At 45.0% G+C, this 24730-nt stretch overlaps 1 protein-coding gene across 1 annotated transcript in view; it reads left to right on the top strand.

Annotated features, from left to right (window-relative positions):
• Window positions 1–8080: 8080 nt before the first annotated feature.
• NDUFA4L2 (NDUFA4 mitochondrial complex associated like 2) overlaps window positions 8081–24730 on the top strand; it is a 35465-nt gene continuing 18815 nt past the window's right edge. The window contains exon 1 of the mRNA XM_053370472.1: window positions 8081–8257. Coding sequence (XP_053226447.1) covers window positions 8156–8257 — 102 coding nt within the window. The 5' untranslated portion in view covers window positions 8081–8155. The remainder of the gene's footprint in view (window positions 8258–24730) is intronic.

The following is a 24730-nucleotide window of genomic DNA, read 5'->3' as shown; positions in this document are numbered from 1 at the left end:
CCCAATCCGAATATCTCAGGACAGTTCACAGCAGAGAAAGTAGCATACTAGCTAGAGGAAGCGTCCCTGAGAGAGGGTGGGTCTTCAGTGCTACTGACTCCCCACACCATTAATTCCTCAGGAGTATCTATATGTCTGGGGGCACTATCAGACAACCTGTTTGCAGAGCATCCAACTCGATCGGTTTGCAGAAAGATTGCACGCCACCAGCTATGTAATGAACATTCAGATGTTTGCATGATGATGATGTGTCACGCAAACATTATCCTATGCCTTTCAGTGCAATACTTTCCTTATTGCAAGAAGTCCAGGCTTTTGGGAGAAGAAGGTTTATTGCACAAAACCTTCCAATCAATGATAAATGCACAACCTGAATTTGCCATTATGTGTATGAATCCCACCCAAAGCACCCTGGGTTATTATGAGGTATACATAAAACAACCACAAAAAAGTTCTCAAAATGCATTGCTTTCTTGCAACTTAATCTTGAATATACCTGAGAGCAGGCATTTGAACCTTGCTGTGAATCATCTCAAACATACCCAATGGTTAGCCAACTTGATGCCCTACAGATGCTGTTGGTTTGAACTCCTAGACTCCCCAGAAAGCATGGCTCATGCTCAGAGATGATGGGAGTTGGAGTCCACCAACATCTTGGAGACCCTCATATTGGTTCCACATGCAATATACATGAATTCACTCCTTGTCAGAGCATCTCTTATCTCCAGAGTTAAACATTTCTTCCCTCTGCTCCTTGGAGGCCTGCTTCTCCAGGACCAAGCAGATGTGAGTACCTCAGGGAGATGCAGGCACATGTCTTCCTGCATGTAGGAGATGCATACCATCCAACATTCCTCAGATAAAAATACATCAGTGCTGCTGCCTCGTCCCCCCTGAAGAGCACAGTGGGAGCACCTGGCGCCCCTGCCCTGCCCTGCCCTCCCCTCCCTGTGAGTCCCACTGCACCACCATGAGGGGCTAGGCCTCCTCCGTCTCCCCCTGCCCTCCCCCTGCCCCGCTCCCTTTCCCCACTTGCAGAATTAGGGACTCTGCATGACATAGTGAGAAGCCATGATGGCTTAAGGTATTTTTTTACAGTCCTGGCATTTTCAGGGCTGTTGGAGACTATGGCGATGGCAAAGCAGAGGGTGGGACTGCTTTTTCACCCAACATGACTCTTCCCACCCCCCCCCCCAGTCCTTCTTCAGCATCTCTTCACCACTGGGGGAGAGAAGATAAGTAGCAGCTTTGGGAGGGCAGTTTTCATAAGGGGAAATCCTCTCCATGGCTGTTCCAATCACATTTGCAGCCTACCAGGACAGCATCTCCATAATCTTTTTTCTTAAAAAAATGGGGGAGGGAGGTATTACATGTAACTGCTGTGTAAGCCTTCAATGAGATGGTAAACCTGTATCTGGGATGTACTACTTCAGGCTATAAATGGGGTCCACATGATTAAATGCTCTGCCATACAACCCTCCCTGCCCTCTCCAAATAGAAAAATAGATATCTGAGAGGCAGGATCTAGCCTAGCCTTCTCCTGGACATGCTACATTTCTATGTATATAGAATATATATCACCCTGGCAGTCCGTCTGAAGAAGTATCACCCGCAGAAAGGTTTACCACCCCAGCTAGACCTGAGCAAGCCCTTCCCAGCCTCAAGTAAAGCAACCTCCCCCTCCCAACTCTATCATGAGAGCTACAGAGAAATCAGAGGGAGGTTTTTTTGGGAGGGGTGTTTTTGAGGGACACAAGGAGAAACGGAAAAGAAGGGTCCAAGTCTAGGGTTTTTGACAGGGAAACAAAGTCGTCACTCAAAATTTAGGCATGAACCAAATATGACCTTGCCTGGCACAGTGTCCTTGGCTAGCACATGTCCACTAGTGATGTGCATCTAACAGATGATCTGTCATGTGCCCCCACGATGGGAACAGGCACAGCACATGCTCTTGCTCTGTTATCTGTGCCTTCTACCTGCCCCCCCCATCTCTCTCATCTCATTCTAAATACCCATTAGGAGATATTATCCAACCGCTACACGGAATATTAAAAAAACTAATTAAAGCTCCGTTTCAAGCCAAACCAGGCCTCTGTTCCTTGCTCATATAATAGTTTAACAGCCCTCCTTTCAGGCACACATTCTGTCAATCTACAAATCTTTTGTTAAGAGTAAATGGATACAAATAGCTGTTTTCCATATGCACAGCAACATCTGTTACTGCCAGGAAAATTTGCATGGCTAAATGTAATTTGCGTATTATGTCATTTATCAAAAAAGAAGGGGCTGGGGAGGGGGGAAGAAAGGAGATCAAATGCTGATGAGACAAACAGAAGGAGAAGAGGGTGGTGACCTAAGAAGGAAGTAACTTTCCTTACCTCTGCTGCCTTCTATTCATCTGGATGGATGGATGACAATAGTGACCTTGGGCCACAGATGCAAAGGCCAAAGAAGCAACAGGGGAAAGATTTGGGGTGGATTCACACATGCATATTCAGCTCAATCTGACTGCAGCAGTCAAGCAGTGGCTTGCAGGTGAGAATCACTCCTCCTAGATCAAGCACCCAGGCAGAAGTCTCTTATCTTCCAACTAGCAACACACCACACAGCCAATACTCTTTTGGTGGAAGTTGTTCACATATTCATTCAGCTTTTATCCAGAAGATGAAAACAGATCACTGTTGTCTAAATAGTAATTTAAGATGATGTCCCTGTAACTGCTAGCGGGTGTTCACATTACCACCTTAGACCATGGTGAACTTGGGTTTTGGAAGGGGAAGTGTTTCACAGCTCCCCCCCAGCTGTTCCCATCAGCAGGGCTGCAATTAATTTCTTTTTGTGTACACATCAGGGGGTGTTGATGGAGAAAGGATGTCTTTGCCCTATGCAGAGGTGTTCATATCTTGTACAGAGAAGAATTAGAAGAATTAGGAATGGCTTAAGGACTTCAATCATTGCAAAGCTGGTTGGAGAAACAATGCAAAAACAGCAGGATCTTAGTGTTATAATACATATACAGGATACATATGCATTTTTGGAAAATGAGTTGTGAACACGGATTAAAAGCCCAGCACTGGAAACACAATGCATGCACAGTAAACAGGATTGTGAGCTCAGCCTTAGTGATGAGGTGACTTTTGCCATGACACTAATCAAGGACCGTTTCTAACTGACCCACAGAGACTTAGGAAGAGCTTTCTCCTGCTGTAGTCCCATACGGCTATGATATATGTGACAATGCACAACAATATGGGTTGGGCTCATTACATGACTCATTACCATCTGACCACCCTTTTGGAGGGGTGGCAATTGGCTGGGAAAAAGCCAGGTGAGCAGCCTAGTCCAAACATACAGGTAACCAGTGGCGGAGCTTCATGCTCTGGCACAGGGGGGCGGAGAGCAGGCGGGGCGGGGCAGGCGCACATCCTGGGGGTGTGGCTCTCCCCCCCCCCCCCACTCCTCTTCCTCTGCCAGTGCAGGGACCTTCCTTGTGGCACAGGGAAGTAACTCTGATGCAGCTGTGTTTGCAAGAGAAGAGGATTTGGGTTGAGGAGGGAAGACTCTGTGGCCCTGTGGGTGTTGCTGGATTATGGCTCCCATCCTCCCTCCCTGACCATTGACAATTATGGCTGGGGCTAATGGGAATCCAACCACATTTCATTGGACCTCAAAAGTGGTTCATGTGCATGTGTGGACCAGCCCTGAATACACAATTACATATGGCTGATGCAAGAACCTGGAAATGCACATAACTCAATTTTCTCCACCTTTTTATCAGTACATTCCATTATTGCCAGATACAGCCTATTTTGTTTGATACTAATCATCATCATCATCATCATCAGTAGCAGCAAAATGGCAGCATTATGGTTAGTGTGTGGAAATGCTCACAGAATGACGGCTCATATAGTACAAGAACCAGGTTTGCTGCAGTGGGGCTGGGCTACCCATTATGTCCTTTGATTTTTGTCAACAGGGGTAAAAAAACAACCATTCATTTATGCAGTAAGAATGTAACAGGGTGCCCTCAGGAACACAGGGAAGACTCAGGGCTAAACCTGCTGTCTCTGCATCCAGTATCTCAGTGTTTGGGGGAAGAAGCTGGCTTTGCCCCCTATTTAACTACACCCTCTTGGTAAGATCCCATCTACTTTGCCCTGTATAAAATTCACTGAACATTCTCTGCAGGACTTCTCTGCAGAGTCCTGATCCAGTTTCTTGGTCACTTTGAAGTATAACAAACATTGGGCGAATAGGGTGGAACAGAATGTTGGTGTTGGGAAATGGCTTTTATAGATATGTCATCAAATATTAAGTACTGTGGAGTTTCTTCAAAGCACTTTCTCTTTCTCTCTTCTACCCTCCCATGCCCCTTCATGGATCACTGCCTTGCCGTGGCGAAGGGGCTTGAATAACTCAGAGAAGCTATGAGCTATGCCGTGCAGGGCCACCCAAGATGGACAGGTCATAGTGGAGAGTTTTGACCAAATGTGATCCACCTGGAGCAGGAACCGGCAAGCTACTCCAGTATCCCTGCCAAGAAAACTCAATGGACAAAGACAACAGGCATATAGTGCCTGGCGTGCTCTGGTCCATGGGGTCACAAAGAGTCAGACACGACTAAATGACTAAACAACAACAACCCTCCCATCTCTATCTTGCCCTCACTTCCGTGTGTCCTCTGCTCTTCTCCTCAAGTCTCATTCTCTCTGCTCATTCTATAGGTTCCACTTTTCTGTCCATTGCTTGTTCCGTAGCCTTCCTTCAGCTTCCCTGACTCTAAGCTCCATGCCCCTTTATTCTGCTATATCCTAGATTTCTTTCCTGTCCTGTTATCCCTTGTGTAATTTAAAACAACAACAGCAACTCAGCCAAACTGACAGCTTTTCCTTTCCTCACAGAAGCTGAATTGCAAGCTATTCCCTGAACATCCTGTGCCATCACACTAGCTCAGTCAATCAGTGTCAGAGGCTTCACCACCACAAGCTCAATACAATATAGAAAGATCATGGCACTTTCACTACACATTAGAAAGTGCTTCATGATTTAGCTTTCCAACACATCCACAAGCTAAGTTAGGCTGAGTGGCAATGCGTTGCTCAAGGACATCTGGTGCGCTTCGTGAATGAAAATGGGATGTGATGTGAGGCATCTTTCATGTCTAAATTGAACAGTCTGGCCACTTCACCCGTCTAGCTGTGATCATTTCTGACTTTGTCCTTTGCTCCCATCCTAGAGCTAACAACAAAATCCAGGAGTTCAGAGATGGCCCGTGATATTTTGGGGGCTGCCTATCTAAACAGTGTTCCATGTGGTCATAAAAATAAACAGAAGAACTGACAATTGGATGCCCCAAAATCTTCTTCCTGAGGTGGGTCACCTCACTCTGCCTAAAGTCAAAGCCAGCCCCATAGGAGTTGTTGCTCACCATGTTTTCTGACAGCTTGAAGCAGAAGCTAGCAAATCATGATCCTGCCCCAAGACTAGCATCAGGCCCAGCCCTACAAGCCACCCTTTAAATTTCCCACAATGCTCCTGTCTTGGCATCACTCCAGGGCATTGTGGGAAATTTAAAGGGTGGCTAGACCCAGTTGTCCAGCACCGCTTGGGAGTAGTGCCACCACAGCCTGCTATCTCCACCAGGGCCCACTGATACTGGGCCCCACTGACACTTTGCCCAGGGGCCCTCAAACCTGGCGCTGACTCAATCTGCCCCACCTTACTCTGGCCAAAATATTTTATTACGTATCTAGATCTGGGAGCAGAAAACATGGATCTCTGTGTTCTAACAATCAGATTTCCACTCTGACTGAGCCTACTAGGGAGAAATTACCAGGTATCACATTGTCCATTTCTTTGCTCCCCCTAAATCCCAACATCAAACACACGGTCACTCTAGCAATATGTTTTTGACTGCAACGCCCATCATCCCTGACCATTGGACTTGCTGGCTAGAGCTGATGGGTGTTGGGAGTCCAGCATCACCTGAAGGGCACCAGCTGGAAGAAGGCTGCACTAGTTTTTACAAGAGCAGGAAATAAGGCCGAGGATCCTGCTTTCCCATCCCATCTCATTACATTTTATAGCCCACATCCCATCCCTTGCCAAAGGTTGGGACGCAAACTGCCCTAGTTGCCCCCTGCCTGCTCTAACTACTGGATTCTGCAGTCTCTACTAGCAACAGCAAGCCTGCTGCTAATGAAGGAAAGTTTTGTTTCCATTCAAGAAGCCAGGTGGAAAGCGAGGGGAAACACTGTGTGTGTGTGTGTGTGTGTGTGTGTGTGTGTGAAAAAGCAATGCAGGTTGATGGCCCCATCAGTTATAAATGTCACCCTCGCCTGGTGTGAAGTGTAGGGACCCAGCAGCAAACATACCTGCGTTTTGTTTGTATGAAAAATAAATTGATTGCAGGCTGGCATATGGTGGAGAGACGTGCATTTTGTCGGCCTTGGCAAATATTCCCGGCTCAGCCCTGCAAGGGGTGCGGAGAAGACGCAGTCACAAAAACTGTACATTTCTTGAAGGCTGTGCATAGCACAGACAAGGCAGCGAGCCAAGCTATATGCAAGCTGTGTGATCAGTGTAACATGTAGCTCAGCTCTATGGTGGAGAGATGTATGTACATCTCCCAGGAAAGTGCTTTGTCTTTCTGTGTCTTTTTTCCCCTTCAGGAGGGGGAAGCAAACAAGGAAATTAATTTCAAGACAATGACATTTTGAGAAGCATGTAGGCAGCTTGGATAGATTTTGACAGGCTGTGGTCCCCAACACACACAGTGATAGCATCTTCCAGATGCACAGAAACAGCTCCGTGCCTCTTTAGGATCAATTCACATGTTAAGTCTTTTAGGCCCAGGATGAACCTTGTGGGTGATTCATGTGAGCTCCAAGCCTCCAGCCTCTTTCTAGTCTTGCAGCTGGAGGCATCCTTGTGCACTCGGAGAACCCAGAGCCTAGTGAGACAGAGGAAGGCCATTTTTAGTAAAAGGTGAAAGATTTATACGATCTGAGGTGAAACCAGAATATTGACAGAGGAAGGCCATTTGAGGTTCCCAAAGGTTGCTTGGCCCAGTATCTCAGGAGTACTCAGCACCTGGAGTGCTTAGCATAGGTACATGGCAAGGTATTCTCCCCCAAACCTCGGGCCATTTGGCAATCTTGGTGCTAACAGCCAGCAAAGTGGAACACTGGCAGGGGCCCAAAGAAGCTGGGGGCTCCCAAGCATATTACAAAAAAGGGTGAGGGTTTTTTGTTTAACTTCTCTCACAGTGGGTCCCTACTCTGCACACACTTTCCCCAGCCTCTCTCTCCCCCCTTTGCCATATAGTTGTGTCTAACATTACTTCCCCTCCCCACCCTGATTTAATGAAGGGAGGGGGAAGAAAAGAAAAGAAAAACGAGAATGAGAAAAAGGTGAAGGGAAGGGGAGAAACACCACCAGCTCACACCAAGAAGCAATAACTTTTGTCTCCTCTTTCTTTGCAAAACCATCCACAAAAGAGTCTACCGAGGTTTCATTAGTCTAAGTAAGTTTCCCTAGAAGTAGCATATAATTGGAAGGCACCACAAGGGTAATCTAGTCCAACCCCCTGCAAGGAGGGACTTTTTGGCCCACAACCCTGAGATTGAGAGTCTCATGTTCTACCTTCTAAGCTACCTCCCCCACAGGACGGGGACTTCCCGCGAAGAGCATCTTTCGTGCCACCCACTCAGGGCGCCTCTTGCGCCTCTCAACTGCTTCTTGGCCCCCAGAAAGGTGACCCTACTTCCTCCCCTCACCAAGTTCCACGCCACGGGAGTTTCTCCTTCGGGGAACTGATCAGCCCAATGAATCATAGGACGGTCTACCCCCTGCAATGCAGGAATCATTTGCCCAACAGGGGACTCGAACCCAGGACCTGACATTAAGGGTCTCGTGCAGACACTCTGGCCTCAAAAGAAGACCCCCGCCTCCACCAGCTGAATCAAAGAAACTTTTCTCCCCCTCCGCTCTTGTTTTGCCTGAGGTCCCCCAACTTCCCTCCCGTGGTCCCGGCGCCTCCCTCGCCCGCCCGCCCGCCCGCTCGCTCCCAGCCGCCCTCCCCGCGGGTCCCGGAGGCGGGCGCAGACGCTGCTGGGACGCGCTGGGCTGCTGTGGAGCCGCCGGAGCCGAGGAGATGGGAGGCAAGGAAGCCAGCGCAACTGCCCAGCCCGGCCCCGGAGCGAAGGGCGCCCCTCTGAGGGGCAGATTCTCCCGGCAGCTCAAGAGACATCCAGGAGTGAGTCACCTCTTTCCCGCTTGACCCCTTAGCCTAAGAGTAGTGACCCCCAACCCCACTCCCCCGCCCACTTGCACAGTAGCCCCAAACCCTCAGCACCCACAACCCTAAACCTTTCTTTCCTTCTCTCGCCGCCCCCGGCACAGAAAGTACTGCTGAGCATCGCCGCAGGCAGAAACTCGCCAGGTGCAGCTTTCCCCTAATAGCTTTTGTTTGGTTTTAAATGAAAATGAAACGTGAGAACCAGCCACCTCCATTTCCCCTATCCCAAGGAGCGAGGTGTTCCAGGTTTCTTTCTTCCACGCTCCCCTTCTCTGTCAGGCTCCCACTCCTGCCTTCCTATGGGGAATGGCAGCAGCGCAGCAGGAGAGCACTGACGGCGCGCAAGGTCTCGGGTTCCATCCCCAACATCTCCAGGCAGGGCAGGGAAGACGCCTTGTCCGAAACCCTGCAGAATCGCTGCTCTTCAGGGCTCTTCCACACTTGCCGCCTTTTGCCCTGGGCTTCCTAGGCAAAGATCTGCACTTTCCCACCCGTGTCGGAGCACTTTTCTTTTTCTTTTTGCCCCACAGCTTTCCCCTGGAAAACCCGCTCTTTACCACTGAATCAGAGCCAAAGGCAATTCGGGTTTTCCGCAATGGTAAAGAGCAGGTTTTCATGGTGAAAGCATGAGAACAAAAACCAGCCAAGCAACGAACCCTTGGACCTGGACCTCGAAAGCCTTGAGCTATAACTAGAAACACAAAGCAAAGGTAACTGTGGATGAGCCCTCAGTGTTAACAGTGATGTGCTGGATGGACACAAGGGTCTGACTTGGTAGATGGCAGCTTCCCGCGTCCCTCTACCCCCAGCCACGTTTGAGCCTTATCCTATAACCTCTAACCCTATAAAGACACTATAAAGACTCTAACCCTAACTCTTTGCATTCAAGAGGAGCATCTCATCCCTAACTGCTTCCTTCTAAGCTCACTCAGGAGAAAATATACCTGCTTCCTCTGCTAGCTGGATTCCTATCAAGCCCCTACCCTCAGTGATGCAGTTAGGTAGTTGTAGACCATAGGCGCTGGCTCCTAGGGGCTGAAGCACTTGAAGACCCACCATGGGGTTTTGGGGGGGGGTTGAGGGGGCCTTTTTTTCTTCAGATTTTTTTTGTTCAATCATCCTGAGAAGCTGGTGCCTCTGCTATATAGTCATAGTGGGGCTGAATTCCCAACAGCCCCAGCCAGAATAGCCAGCGGTCAGGGATGATGAGAACCGTAGCCTCAAAATATCTGAAGGCAGGGCTGGTGCAGGAGGACCACAAAATGGCACCCCCACTTCCCCACCTGGGAATAAGGGTTGAGTGAAGATCTACACCAGGAACAAGGGGGAAATGAAGATCTACATCAGGATCTGCTGCCAGTGGTGTAGGAGGGAGGGTGCGGTGGGTGCAGGCTGCCTCGGGTGTCATCACTGAGGGGGGTGACAAAGTGGCAGAAATATGTGTTTTTGAATAAATAACTCCCGCACCCACTGCACGTTCCTTCCTACGCTGCTGCAGGAGCCCTCTCCCCTCAAGTGATTTCCAGAAACCAGAAGCATTGCTGGCTCCAACTTTTCTTTTCTTTTTTTTATAAAGATATTTATTAAGTTTCCAATTTTATACAAACAAAGAGAAAAAAAGCAAAAAAGTTTAAAAACACATACAGTTCACAATACTTAATTTTCAATGACATATTTCCCTGACCTCCTCATACCTCCCCTTCTTGTATTCCAATTCAAATTATTTACTCAGCAAATCCTTATCTCAAAACATTGCAGCTGGAAACCCCTTAATTTCAATCCAACATCATTCAACATTCTTTAATTTTACAATATTTCTGTAAATAGTCCTTAAATTTCTTCCAGTCTTCTTCCGCCGACTCTTCTCCCTGGCCACGGATTCTGCCAGTCATTTCTGCCAATCCCATACAGTCGATCATCTTCATCTGCCATTCTTCCAGAGTGGGTAAATCTTGCGTCTTCCAATATTTTGCAATAAGTATTCTTGCTGCTGTTGTAGCATACATAAAGAAGGTTCTATCCTTTTTTAACACCAACTGGCCGACCATGCCCAAGAGAAAGGCCTCTGGTTTCTTCAAGAAGGTATATTTAAATACCTTTTTCAATTCATTATATATCATTTCCCAGAAAGCCTTAATCTTAGGGCACGTCCACCAAAGGTGAAAGAATGTGCCTTCGGTTTCCTTACATTTCCAACATTTATTATCGGGCAAATGATAGATTTTCGCAAGCTTGACTGGGGTCATGTACCACCTGTATATCATTTTCATAATATTCTCTCTTAAGGCATTACATGCCGTAAACTTCATACCTGTGGTCCATAACTGTTCCCAGTCAGCAAACATAATATTATGTCCAACATCTTGTGCCCATTTAATCATAGCAAATTTAACCGTCTCATCCTGAGTATTCCATTTCAACAGCAAATTATACATTTTTTACAAAGTCTTAGTTTTGGGTTCTAACAGTTCTGTTTCCAATTTAGATTTTTCCACCTGGAAGCCAACTTTCTTATCCAAATTGTAAGCCTCCATTATCTGATAATAATGAAGCCAGTCTCGCACTTTATCTTTTAGTTTCTCAAAACTCTGCAATTTCAATCTGTCCCCTTCTTGCTCCAAAATTTCCCAATGTTTTGGCCATTTGGCCTCCATATTAAGTTTTTTCTGAGCCTTAGCCTCCATTGGTAACAACCACTTTGGGGTTTTATTTTCTAATAAATCTTTGTATCTTGTCCAAACATTAAACAATGCTTTCCTGACAATATGGTTTTTAAATGCCTTATGTACTTTAACCTTGTCGTACCACAAATATGCATGCCACCCAAACACATTATTAAAACCTTCTAGATCCAAAATGTCTGTGTTCTCAAGAAGCAGCCACTCTTTCAACCAGCAAAATGCTGCTGATTCATAGTAAAGTTTAAAGTCTGGCAGGGCAAATCCACCCCTTTCCTTTACATCAGTTAATATCTTAAATTTTATTCTGGGCTTCTTGCCCTGCCAGACAAATTTAGAAATGTCTTTCTGCCACTTCTTGAAACAGTCCATTTTGTCCAAAATTTGCAATGTTTGAAACAAAAACAACATTCTAGGCAATACATTCATCTTTATAACTGCAATTCGACCCAACAAGGAAAGCTTCAAATTTGACCAAATTTCTAAATCTTTTTTCACTTCCATCCAACATTTTTCATAGTTATCTTTAAACAAATTCCCATTTTTACCTGTCATATTAATCCCCAAGTACTTCACTTTCTTAACCACAGTCAGGCCTGTTTCATTCTGAAACTTCTCTTTTTCAATCGGTGTTAAGTTTTTCTCAAGAACCTTAGTTTTTAACTTATTCAATTTGAACCCTGCAACCTGACCAAATTCTTGAATTAATTCTAAAACTCTTTTAGTACTAGATTCTGGCTCCTGTAGCGTCAAAACTAGGTCATCTGCAAATGCTCTCAATTTATACTGTTTAGCTCCGACCTGTATACCTTTAACCATCCGGTCTCTTCTGATCATATTCAGCAAGACCTCCAGGACCGATATAAAAAGCAAAGGGGAAATTGGGCATCCCTGTCGTGTCCCTTTTTCTATCTTAAATTGTTCCGTAACCACATTATTTACAATTAATTTGGCCTTTTGTTCAGAATATATTGCACCTATACCATTCTCAAAGCCATGGCCTACCCCCATACCCTGTAAGTTCTTTTTCATAAAACTCCAAGAAATATTGTCAAAGGCCTTCTCCGCATCCACAAATATCAAAACTGCTTTAGTGTTTATATTCAATTCTAACTTTTCCAAAATGTCAATTATATTCCTCAGATTATCAGATAAATGTCTTCCCGGTAGAAAGCCCGCTTGGTCCTTATGAATCTCTTCAATCAATACTTTTTTCAATCTCTTAGCCAAAATATCAACAAAGATTTTGTAATCCACATTTAATAAGGATATGGGACGGTAGTTCCTAAGTTGAGTCTTTTCAGTCTCTGTTTTTGGTATTAGTGTAATATAAGCCTCTTTCCACAATTCTGGCGCCCTTTTCCCTTCCAAAATTTCATTACAGACTTCCTTCAAAGGTTGTAATAACCACTCTTTCAAAGATCTGTAATATCTGGAAGTCAGCCCATCCGGAGACTTGCCTAATTGCATATTTTGAATGGCACCTTCTATCTCCTGGTCAGATATTTTGCAGTTCAACATTAGTTTGCTTTCTTGTGAAATTTTTTGTAATCCATTTGTTTTCAAAAAGCGTTCAATGTCCATTTCATTCTGTAGCCCTTGTGCATATAATTGTTTGAAGTATTTCTGGAAGCAATTTCTAATCTCAGTTGGATTGTGTATATCTTTTCCTTCTACTTCCAAATTTGTGATGGTATTTAGTTTTTGTCTTTTTTTCAATTGCCAAGCCAGTAGTTTCCCACATTTATTCGCTGATTCAAATGTCTTCTGTCTCATTTGTTTAATTTTCCATTCTATTTCCTGATTCATCAATTCCATATATTGTACTTGATATAACTTTATTTCTTTCAAGATCTCCTGCGACTTTGGCTTTACTCTCAGTTTTTTCTCTCCTTTTATTTTCTCCAAAATTTTATCCTTTTTCTCATTTCGGCTTCTCTTTTTTATTGCATTCTGTTGGATCAAGAACCCTCTCATCACAGCTTTACTTGCATCCCAGATTACTCTTTTTTCAACATTGATAGTCATATTTATTTCAAAATAATCTCTCAAAGTTTTTTGGGCCTTTTTATATACTTCTTCATCTCTAAATAAAGTATCATTCATCCTCCATCTAAAGGAGCCGGGTGTTATTTGCTTCATCTCCATCTTTACAGCGTTATGGTCTGAGCAAGTTTTAGGGCAGATTTCCACTCTCTTTATCTTTGGTGCCATTCCTCTAGTAATCCAAATTTGGTCAATTCTAGTCCATGTCATCTTAGCTTCAGAGAAGAAAGTTCCCTCTCTCCCCAGGGGGTTTTTAGTTCTCCAGATGTCAATCAAGTCCATATTGTCAGTCAATTCAAAGAAAGTTTTTGGTAGTCTACCATCTTTGGTGACTACCTGTTTTTGTGCCTTATCCATATTTGTAGATACAACTCCATTCATGTCCCCCATCAAGATTATATTATAGTCCATATAGTCCAAAAGAACCTCATGCAACTTCTTAAAAAATTCAGATTTCCCCTCGTTTGGTGCATACACCCCTACAATCAGAAATTTCTCTCCTTGAAATTGAATTTCAATAGCCAGCGACTAATGGCGGGTTCCCTCTGAGCTCCGGAGGGAACCGGCTCTGCGAGGACTGGGTCTGGCCGCTGCGGCGAAGCGGGGACCCAAAGAAATCACAGGCGGTGAAGCCTGTGAACCCGGAGACTCGGCGGGCTCCATTTGCGCCCCCCCCTGCTGCGAAGGAGCCTTTTTAAAGGCTTCGGAACGGAACGGGGGTGAGCGGCGCGGAGCTGAGAGTCGTCTATCCTCTTCGCGGAGTGAAGCCGCAAGCCATGGTCGGAGAGCGCTGATTTCTTTCTGGACAATTGGAATTTAAAGCAACTACCCGTGAGTAGGAGTAAGCAAAATAATTGGAGAAAAATTGAGTAAATTTGGCACCGAAACGGGAAAGGCATAAACAGGAAGTCTGCCTTTCCGGCTTGTAAATAGATCAAAGCAAAGAGACTGTAAAGCTGTAACTTTGAAAGACGTTCTTTAAAGACTCAAAATCCAACACCAAAAAAGCGATTCCCCTCCTGTTTGCAGGAGTGGAGGGGAGAAATTTGAGCATTATATACCTGCAAGGAAAGAGGGAAGTAAAGTTATATCTGCTGCCTCTAAAATCTGGGAACAGACTGCCTATGACAGGGGAAGCTGATTAGTGGGAAGAACTGTCAGCACGTTAAGGGTAAAGAATATTGATACTCTGTGAAAAGATACATTGTTTTTTGAACTGATTTGGACCAAAAAGTAACTTTTAAGGACATTGAAATTGTGGCTTTTAAGCGATAATGGGGACTTATAAGAACTATATTTGTTTTAAAAGTTGCAAGTGAAGTTGGAAGTGTGTCCCCCTAGAGGAGATTATGTTGTAACAACTATTAAGCCACTAAGCAACTTAGCCTGGAAAATTCCTTTTCAAAACAAAGTTACCAGGCGTGAGACTGACCTTGGATTTTGTATGGGAGTGCTATGGCAAATGAGAAAGGGAAGATAGAGCTGCCACAGGAAAAAACTACCAGGTCCGGTAGACAATACAAGACTGATATTACACATCAGAGAAGGGCTTCAACATCCGGAGCAGCAGGCATAGTAGGAGCTGCTGCTTTGCAAGCTAAGCCAAAAGCTATGTCATCTGAAGACTTATTGGCTCAGGCACTTGGTAAAATTAATGCATCTTTGGAAAACTTAGCTAAACAGGTTGCAGAGACAAATAAACAAGTAGCTGAGGCCTCAGCAAAAATTGATTTGAACACTACAAGTATAAATGAACTGGGAAAGAAGGTGAATTCTAATACACAGTCTATTGAAAAATTATTGGAGGAATCGGCCTCGACTCGGAAGTTAGCTGAGGAAGCTAAGGAAATTGCAACCGCTGTCCAAGAGAAGATACCACCGGTATATAAGAAACTTGAGGATCATGATTTGACACTGTCTATGATTGAATTACAAGGGAAAGAGAGGAATTTAAGACTCAGAGCAGTACCGGAAAGTGAGAAAGACAATTTGGCAGACTTCCTCACAAAGGAATTTGTAGATTTTTGGCAACAGGACCTGGTGAAGGAAGAGTTTAAGATAGTGAGTGCATTTAGGCTTGGTAGAAGACAAAGAAAGAACAAAGCAAGAGATTGTTTGATTACCTTAAGAACAAAAGAAGAAAGAGACAAAATTTTAAATTTGCACTATCAAAGAACTTTGGAAATTGAAGACTCATTTGTGGAGATCTTCAAGTATATTCCAAAATATATTTTGGATGTAAGGGCCTATTACAGAGATCTTGTTGTTTTACTGAGAAGAAACAGAATACTTTTTAGATGGGAATTTCCCCAAGGTCTATCTTTTAAATATAAAGGAAGAAAAATAAGAATAAGGACAGTGAATGATAAAGACAAATTTTTGAAAGATCACGAGGAGGACTTACAGAAGGAAGTGGAAGCTGGAGAGGAACCAACCACATCAGGAAAAGGAATTTTAGACATAGCAAATTTATCATTCGGACTTTTTGGCCCAGGGAAAGACATACCACCGACAGAAGAAGAGCAACAACTCGGAGGGAAGACTAAGTAACTCACCATGGCTCTGCAACTTCTAAGTTGGAATTGTAATGGACTTAACTCCCCTTGAAAGAGAAAAGGTGTTTTTCATATATTAAGAAAAGAACAATTGGACTTGATTTGTCTACAGGAAACACATGTAATGAGGTTACACAGGAAAATACTTATCAATAAGAGATTGGGACAAGAATTTATTTCGTCTGATAAGAAGAAGAAGAAGAAGATAAGGTCGTCTGATAAGGTCAAAAAGAGAGGAGTGGTGATATATGCAAAGGAGAAATTTTCACCGAAACTAATTTTTAAAGATGAACAAGGAAGATATTTGGCTGGCTCCAACTTTTCAGGCAGAGCACAGCCTTTATGGCTAGCAGTCTTCGACAGCTCTTGCCTCCATAAATCTGCCTAATCCAGAGGCGTAGCTAGGTGAGGCGGGGGGCACTGGGCACCACACCGCGGGGCATGCAGCAGGCCTGAGCCACACGTCTCTCCTGAGGCGGTGGGTGGACTGCCGGCAAGCTCCACGCTGCTTTTTGGAGCAGCACAGGGCTTGCGTCTGCCCACCGCCTCAGCCGCCCTGCAATTGAGGGGAAGGCTGTGGAGAGGCTCCACGCAGCGTGCCCTGCCTTGGCTCACCCCACCCCCATGGGCAGCTTGCCCCACCCCCATGGGCAACTCGCTCCGCCCCCAGCTGCAGGGCATGTGCGCCACCCCGGGCACTCGAGCAGCTAGCTATGCCACTGTCTGCTAGCTACGCCCCTCTGGATCACCTTGCCTCATGGGTGGGCCGGCCCTGTCAGAAGGGCCCCTAGATTCCCTATCCCTATTTTAAACTCTGGACTTTATGCCACGCCCCACCATTAGGGTTGCCATATTTCAAAAAGTAAAATCCAGAACCCCCCGAAAGTTGTTGGGCTTGAAAAACTCAATTTTGTCAGTTGACTTACCTAAGATCCAGGACAATTCCCCCCCAGGTAAATCCAGACATATGGCAGCCCTACCCACCATATAACAATCCCCTGATTCTTTTGACAGTGGGGGCATGACTGTTTAAAGTGACATAATTGTGCTTTGACTGCATAGGGCAGGTGGATAGTTTCATGGGATTCAAAGGTATATTTCTTTCTCTCTTTCTCCCAAAAATATTTATTTATTTACTTGCTAGCCCAGGCTTTTGAGCATTTCTCTCCCTCCACCCATAGAGGCAAGCTTATGCATATTTAATTCTTGGTAGTTTGTTCCCTAACCCTAGATGTCCGTGGACGGCTGGTGCGCAATTGGCAGGAGGGGAGATTTGATGTGTTGTTATTTACCTTGTTATATCGGATGTCTCTAAGGGGTTTTTCAACACTCTAGGAATAAATCAACACACAGCAGGTTCCACCTCGCCCCCCCCCATCAAATTCGAAAGCCAGCTTAAGGTGGTTCCCCGCCCCCATCTTTCCCCTCATATGTTGTGATCTAACTGTTCCCCCACTTCAGAAATTTCAGTGACAGAATGGAAAACCTACAGCCCACCCCAACCCCCCCTTTATCCCGTCTCCCAAAGCCATTGTCTCGCTTTCCATCAAAAATTCATGACAGGGATTTTGTTTACAAATATGAATAAACCCTGATAAATTATATATGCCCATGAGGCCTTGATATAAATACAATTTCCCCTCTCACAGGCTAAAAATGGGGGAGGGGGGAAATGGACTTGCCTGAGCTGGCTACACACACACACACACACACACACAGAGGAGGGGAGAATAAAGGAGCACAGCTTTCCCATTCCATACAAGGAAGGATACATAAACACATAAAACCAGATTTTCTCTTAAAGGTTACTGGTTTTCGCTTGCTATAGATCTGCACTTGGTCTCATCCGAGGAATTTTATTCAAGCATTGGCAAATGGACAATCTAACCAACCTCCTAGAGACAATCTAACTCTCGGAACAACCCCACCCCACACCTCTAGACCACAGCCACTCTCAGCAAGCAGCATCCTGGAAGGTCCGTTTATCTCTCAGAATCCACCAGTTTTCACAACATAGATGTCCCAAACAGTGCTAACAGCAGGTTGCAGTTAACATCTGCTGAGAAGTGCTAAAAGTAAATGAAAGATGGGGGGAAATAGAAGAAAAAAGAAATGCTGTCACTATAACACCCACCCACCCAAACCGCCAGTATTTGGGGTACCTCCAAACTGTCACTATTTTGCAGAAGAGCTTCAGGTCCATACTGGGAAATTTAGGCTTGTGCAATTGAAGCAGATTAAGGGGCTCTTTCACCCTGGTGCAACAAATCTAATAATAATAATAATAATAGACTTTTTGCAGTTAGGGAAATGGCAACAAAAGGCATTGAAAAGTGTGAGATGAATGAATGATTAATAGGAAGATGTGTATGAACACTAGGGTTATAACTTTTTTTTACAACCTCATGTTCCTGTAGCTTAGTTAGATGAATTTTTGCCTAAAAACAAAGGAATGAACTGTAATTTCCAAATCTTTTGAAAAAAGGTCACCCCAAAATCAATAAATTGATTTTTGTATATATGACTGTATAATGTATTATGTAATTTTACATCATAATGATAATTATGTTTTAAAATACAGGAAAAATAGAGCTTGCAATTTTTCTGATACTTGTACAATGTTTTGTACATTGTACATCACTTCTTATTGCTTAGAATAAGTCGAGGTTGCAGTTTGTCTCTGTTTCTGCTGCAAGCACCATAAAGTTTCCATATCACTTTGATTGTGTGTTCTGCGCACTGATTACTTCTTGGTATCTGGAGTATGGATGGCTCCGGCTTCCAGTGATTCTCCATACCCATAATGCTTTTTTTGTAAGTTTCAATATTTTTGGCAGGTTCTTGAACTCATTTTCATTGAGTAGTAACATTAGATATATGGTGATTCCAACTTTTCATTTCAGGGTGATATTTTTCACAAATGAGAAGAATTAGTCCCTTTTTTAGTGTTTTTAAGCAAAACATCATTCCTTTATGATACAGGAATTATTATTTTTTAAGTCAAAAAGTTATAACCAGGGGCAGAGGAAGGGGGTGCAGTGGGCGCGGTGTCACCACTGAGGGGTGTGACAAAATGCACTCACCGCGGGGCCTGTAGCGCAGCCGAGCCAAGCATCTCTCCTAGTGACGCGGTGGCTTGAGCGCCCGCAGGCTCTGCGCTGCCCCAAATGATCCGGCCGCTGCCTACCTCTCTGCTGCTGCTTATAACCCTAATGAACACCCTGCGAGGGAATCAGGATGAATGCAGGGCAAATGCTCATTGTCGTCAAAGCTCCCTGCAAACAAATCAGAACAAATGCTCAATACAGACTGAACATACAGTCATATCCTACTCAGAGAAGACCCACTGAAAATGAAAAAAAAAACACCTTAAGTTGATCTTATCTGTTCATTTCAATGGTCTGCTCTGTGTGGAACAAGCACTGGGTGCTAACGCAAAGTCTAACCTCTGCGTATGTTTTTAAAAGCTTTGTGCCAGCAAATCAGGATGGCTGCTGAACAAACAGGTCGTCCAGAGGAGCCTTTGGAAGAATTTTGCTTCTGAAATTGTCCCCTCAGTTTTTACACACACACACCCTGAAGTCACCATTGTTGCAACTCAGATACAGTGGTACCTCGGGTTAAGAACTTAATTCGTTCTGGAGGTCCGTTATTAACCTGAAACTGTTCTTAACCTGAGGTACCACTTTAGCTAATGGGGCCTTGCCACGTGATTTCTGTTCTCATCCTGAAGCAAAGTTCTTAACCCGAAGTACTATTTCTGAGTTAGTGAAGTTTGTAACCTGAAGCGTCTGTAACCTGAGGTACCACTGTATTCACCAAGATTTCCTATTTGGGTAAGCAATTATGGGGAAGTGGGGAAGCAAGCAAACTCTAGTGCACATGTGCACCCATTATCAACGTTTTAAAAAGGGCATTCCCAAATTCGTCCCACAGAGGCAAAAAGGAGAGAAAAGGAGACAATGATTTACCAGAGACAGATGCTAGAAAACCGGGACTGTCCCTGGGAAATAGCAGGAGTTGAAGAGGGTGCAAAGGGTTAACTGTGAGCGCCAAGCTCTGCCTGCCTGTGATAGGTTGAAAGAAGTAGGGGGATTGGTGCAGCCCTGACACACCATCCATTATCCACCATCAGCTGTTCTTTGCACCATCCATGTGGATCAGCATTTTCACCTTGCAACAGCTTCTCCTGCTGCTGTGTGGCTGCACTTCCCAGGGAGCCCAACTGCCTCAGCCTATGATTAATGCCAACTCCACATCTACCGCCAACTGAGCAGAAAGGAAGGAAGGAAGGAAGGAAGGAAGGAAGGAAGGAAGGAAGGAAGGAAGGCAGGAAAAGGCTTGCAACCCCAGAACTCTGCTGGTGGTACAGAAACAGAGCAGAAACATGCCGTTGTCACAAAGCAAGTCTGATGAGAAGCAGTAGCAGTGTTGCCTGGTGGTGATGGGATTTTGTGAAGTTCTCTCTCTCAGAGTAGCAGAGACGTAGCCCTATAGTTGTCTTGCGCATGTAGAAGAAAAATCTGGACCAGGATCTTGGGCATAGCCAGGATTGATGATAGGGGGCAGGCTTAATGTTAGGGGGGCAGAACCTCAGTTATTTTCACTGATTTACAGTGGTACCTCGGGCTACATACGCTTCAGATTACAGACTCCGCTAACCCAGAAATAGTACCTCGGGTTAAGAACTTTGCTTCAGGATGAGAACAGAAATTGCACGGTGGCAGCGCGGCAGCAGCAGCGAGAGGCCCCATTAGCTAAAGTGGTGCTTCAGGTTAAGAACAGTTTCAGGTTAAGAACAGACCTCTGGAATGAATTAAGTAATTAACCCGAGGTACCACTGTACTTGATCTGTGGGGCCAGGTGCCCCCCCCCCCGGTACGCCCAAAGCCAGGAGAAAACTCCCACATCCAGTAATTCCTAGATGGCAGCCACACTCCTGCACTTTCTTTCCACAACTGGCATCCTTTGCTCTTCTGCCCTACTCCTAGGGCAAGGGAAGAGAACAAGGCCAGACAATGTGGGGGCTGTTGGGAGTTGAAGTCCAGTAATAAATGGAGGCACCACCATGTCTCTAGACTAGAGTTCTCAGCAAAATAAGAACACAGGAAGTTGCCTTATGACAAGACAAACCATAAATCCACCACCCTCAGCACTGTCCGCAATGACATACCACCCAACTTTTTCTGACTGATACCAGGGTGGAATCTACACGCATATAAATAATGCTGTGAAAATGCTTTTTCAAAAAACGTTTTGAAAAATATATTGAATTTGCCATAGCTCATTGTCGCCACCTAGTGTGATATATTGCACTTTACAACACACTTAAAACGTTTTATTTGCAGCTGTATAGTCGAGTCCCAGGACACACTCCCAGGTGAGTAGCATGCGGTGTTCTTGCCCCTTCAAAGCACTTTGGGGGGGCGTGATCTCGTGTGGTGCCCCAAAACACACATTTTTGAGCACTGCACAAGGTCACAGTTCTCCCCAATGCTTGGGGGAGGGGGCAAGAGCACAGCATAAGAGCAAGCAAGATTACAGCACCCAAAATGGCCACCATGATCTCATGTGTAAAAATGGGACACTTGGCAGGTATGCAATGCCTGGCAATAGCTCTCCAGGGCTTCAGAGAAGGAGTCTTTTCCAGCCCTGACTGGAGATCCCAGGGATGGAACCTGAGGCCTCTTGCACGCACAGCAGGTGTTCTGTCACTAAAACACAAGTCTTAGTGCCGTGGTAAATTGTACTTGCTCTTCCCACCCACCTCTCTACCTTTCCTTTCTTCATTCCCTTTCATTTTCTTTTTCATAACTTGCAATAGGTAATTCCATCAAGTTAGCGGGGGGGGGGGGGACACACACACACATCTGAAAACATGCAAAAAGAGGAGTCAGGAAGAAACCTGCACAAGTACTCCAGTCACATCCTCACAAAAATGCAGGAGTCTGGGAGCAATGACGAGCCAGAGACAGGAGAGTGGGCTAAGCACGGCCACAATTTTACTGATGACAGCACTCCACTGGTTCAGTGCAGCCTAGGGCAAGGTTCTGTCCATTGGGCAGCCTACCCCAGCCTGTCCACAGGAGGATTTCACTCCAGGCCACCTCCGCTGGGATGTGCCTCTCACCAGCCAGCCAGGACATCTATCTATCTATCATCTATCTATCTATCATCTATCTATCTATCTATCTATCTATCTATCTATCTATCTATCATCTATCTATCTATCATCTATCTATCTATCTATCTATCTATCTATCTATCTATCTATCTATCATCTATCTATCTATCTATCTATCATCTATCTATCATCTATCTATCTATCTATCTATCTATCTATCTATCTATCTATCTATCATCTATATATCTCTATCATCTATCTATCTATCTATATCTATCTATCTATCTATCTATCTATCTATCATCTATCTATCTATCTATCTATCATCTATCTATCTATCTATCTGTCTGTCTGTCTATCTATCTATCATCTATCTATCATCTATCAATCTATATATTTAAGTTTATTTTTAAAATTTGACTAGTGCATCACATAATAACATTTGTAGATTGTTGCTGGATCCAGCCAGTTGCCCATCTAGCCCAGCATCCTGTTTTCACAGTGGGCAACCAGATTCCCATGGGAAGCCTGCAAGCAGGACCTGAATGCAACAGTACTCTCCCCTCTGGGATGGAGACGTATGCTGCCTCTGACTGGCTAGTAGCCATGGGTAGCCTTCTCCTCCATGAGTTTGTTTAATCCTATTTTTAAGGCATCTAAGTTGGTGCCCCCCACCACCTCATGTGTGAGCAAATTCACTCGTTTAACTATGTGATTGTGGGAAGGACTTCCTTTCATTTTGCCTGCCCTGAATATCCCAACATTCCACTTCACTAGATGCCCCCGAGTTCTGATGTCCTGAGTAAGGCAGAAAAACCTTTCCCTGTCCTTTCTCCATGCCATGCATAATGTTATACAAGCCTATTCCTCACCTTTTCTCTGAACTAATATAGAGAGCAGTCTCACTGCGGCTGCTACTACCACCAGCTTCCTATCTTGTTAGATCCCTTGAAAACTAGCACCCCTTGCTAAGCCTTTAGAAAACACAGAAGAGGACAATCTGAGAGCCTTCATGGCTAAATTTAAATATTAAGCGGCCCTCATGCTTTGTTTACACAACATTTTCTGAGATACTTTCTGGAACTCACACTTCAAAAGGCTTTTGAATGGGGTGGGTTGAGGTGGAACAACTTGCATCCTCTGAAATCCTGGAGAACAGGAAAGCCATTTGGAAAACCTATCAGCAGTGCAACGTTCTTCTATCCTCTGCATGGATCACATGCCTACTGCCATAGTGCCACAGCAGCTTTCTTCCCAGTGGCAGCCAAATTTATACGTTTATCCCCAGTGAGTTGCCCATCCTCAGATGTTCCCCCAGAATTAATAACCCAGAAGACGCCAGCAGCAGATGGTGAAATACGTCTGTAATCCCTGACTCTCTGCAGAGGTGCCAGAAGTCCCTGGGACTGTGGCGTCATTCTTTATTATCCGGTGTGTTTCAGCTAGAAGCCACTGCCAGGTCCACTTGGCATGGGGCCGGCACACAATGTGAAAAAAGGAAAATCATTATTTCTCGACAACTCTAACCTCCTGAATCGCACCTGGCGTCTGCTGAAAGTTGGATGCGCCAAAGGGTGTGAGGTGGGGAGGGTAGCCGTGCCTCAGACTGAGCATGCTGAGATGTTAAAAGAAAATGGGGGAATGAATGGGACGCTGCCTGGTCACAAGCAAAGTTGTGGGGTTCATGGTGGCCAAATTATTCTAGATTCCAGAAGGATGTCAACAAGTCTCCCAATGGGAGATTAAGAATGGATAGGAACCCAGGAAGCTGCCCTGCCTTATACCAAGTCAGACCATTGGTCCATCAAGCTCATGGCAGTGGCTGCTCAGGAATGCTCCCTCAGGAATGGATCTTTCCAAGTCCTACCTGGAGGTGCTGGGGATTGAACCTGGGACCTTCTGCATGCAAAGCAGGTACTCTACTACTGAGCCATGGCCCTTTCTGGACTGGAATAAAATATTCCATGATGGGAATAAAACCTACGAATCCTTATTCCCAACCCTTTCTCGCCCCTTGTGTTACATCAACCCTCAGAGAAAATTATGTGAAGTGACATTTGTTGGGGAGATCTTAGAACAAAATATCTTTGGGATATATACCCCAACAGATAGAGTTTTCAGTACCTGGATTCCTAGCCCTGTCAAAGGTCACAGCCCGTAATCAATCAGAAAACTCATATTTATGTGAACGCCTTGCCCCTCTACTTCCCAGATTCCACTCTGTGTTCTGGGGTAGGCAATGTTTTGATTTGCTTCTATGGCAATAGTTAGGATTATAAACTCCTGGCTATTTGTTTCCTAGAGGGCAGGGGGGGAGACACAGAGGTTCATTATGCTCTAAACATCTAGCTGGGCATGAGGGGCCAGTGCAATTTGGGAAAGGTCAAGCGGCTGCTGTATCTGTTTGGATTGAGGCTTTGCACCTTCAGCCTCCTGGGGATTCATATAGCAGGCTAGGAAGGAAATTACCTTGGAATTGGATACAAAAGCTATTGGCGTTCAGGGCAGCTTCGTTAAATAGGGATGGTAGCTGGAGCCCAAGAGGCAAGCAAACGTAAACATTTTGTGTATGTGGGTGTGCACGTGTGTTGCAGGGATTTGGAGAGAAGTGTTGCTGTAGAAAACAGCCTCAAAATAAAACTATTGGCAGGAAGAGTATTCGGCACTGGACATCAAGTTTGGCTGGAAAGCAAGCAATAGTGCACCAGATAGTGGAAATAGGATTGTTCCCCTTGCTGTACATTCCACAGTAGTCTCTGATCGAACCAGTTTTGCAGGCTTTTGTGACACTACCCAAATCTGCAAAACCTGTCTACCAGAGGCAAAAGTTGGGATGGGGTACACAACATGAACAGCAACCATACTCTATTATATCACTTTCAAAACTCTGGAAAGCAGCAGTCATCTGTGTCGAGTCTTATGCCCCATTCCAAACCACTAGCAGCAACCAATAATGCCCAGCTTGATTAGTTGAGAATACTTTAGCTCGGAATATTTGGGATGGACATCTCCAGAAGGTGATGCTCCA

This window comes from Podarcis raffonei, chromosome 2, assembly GCF_027172205.1.
Source record: "Podarcis raffonei isolate rPodRaf1 chromosome 2, rPodRaf1.pri, whole genome shotgun sequence".
In the NCBI taxonomy this organism is placed as follows: domain Eukaryota; kingdom Metazoa; phylum Chordata; class Lepidosauria; order Squamata; family Lacertidae; genus Podarcis; species Podarcis raffonei.
Note: the sequence above shows the minus strand (reverse complement) of the source record. Positions and strands in the feature narration are given on the sequence as shown.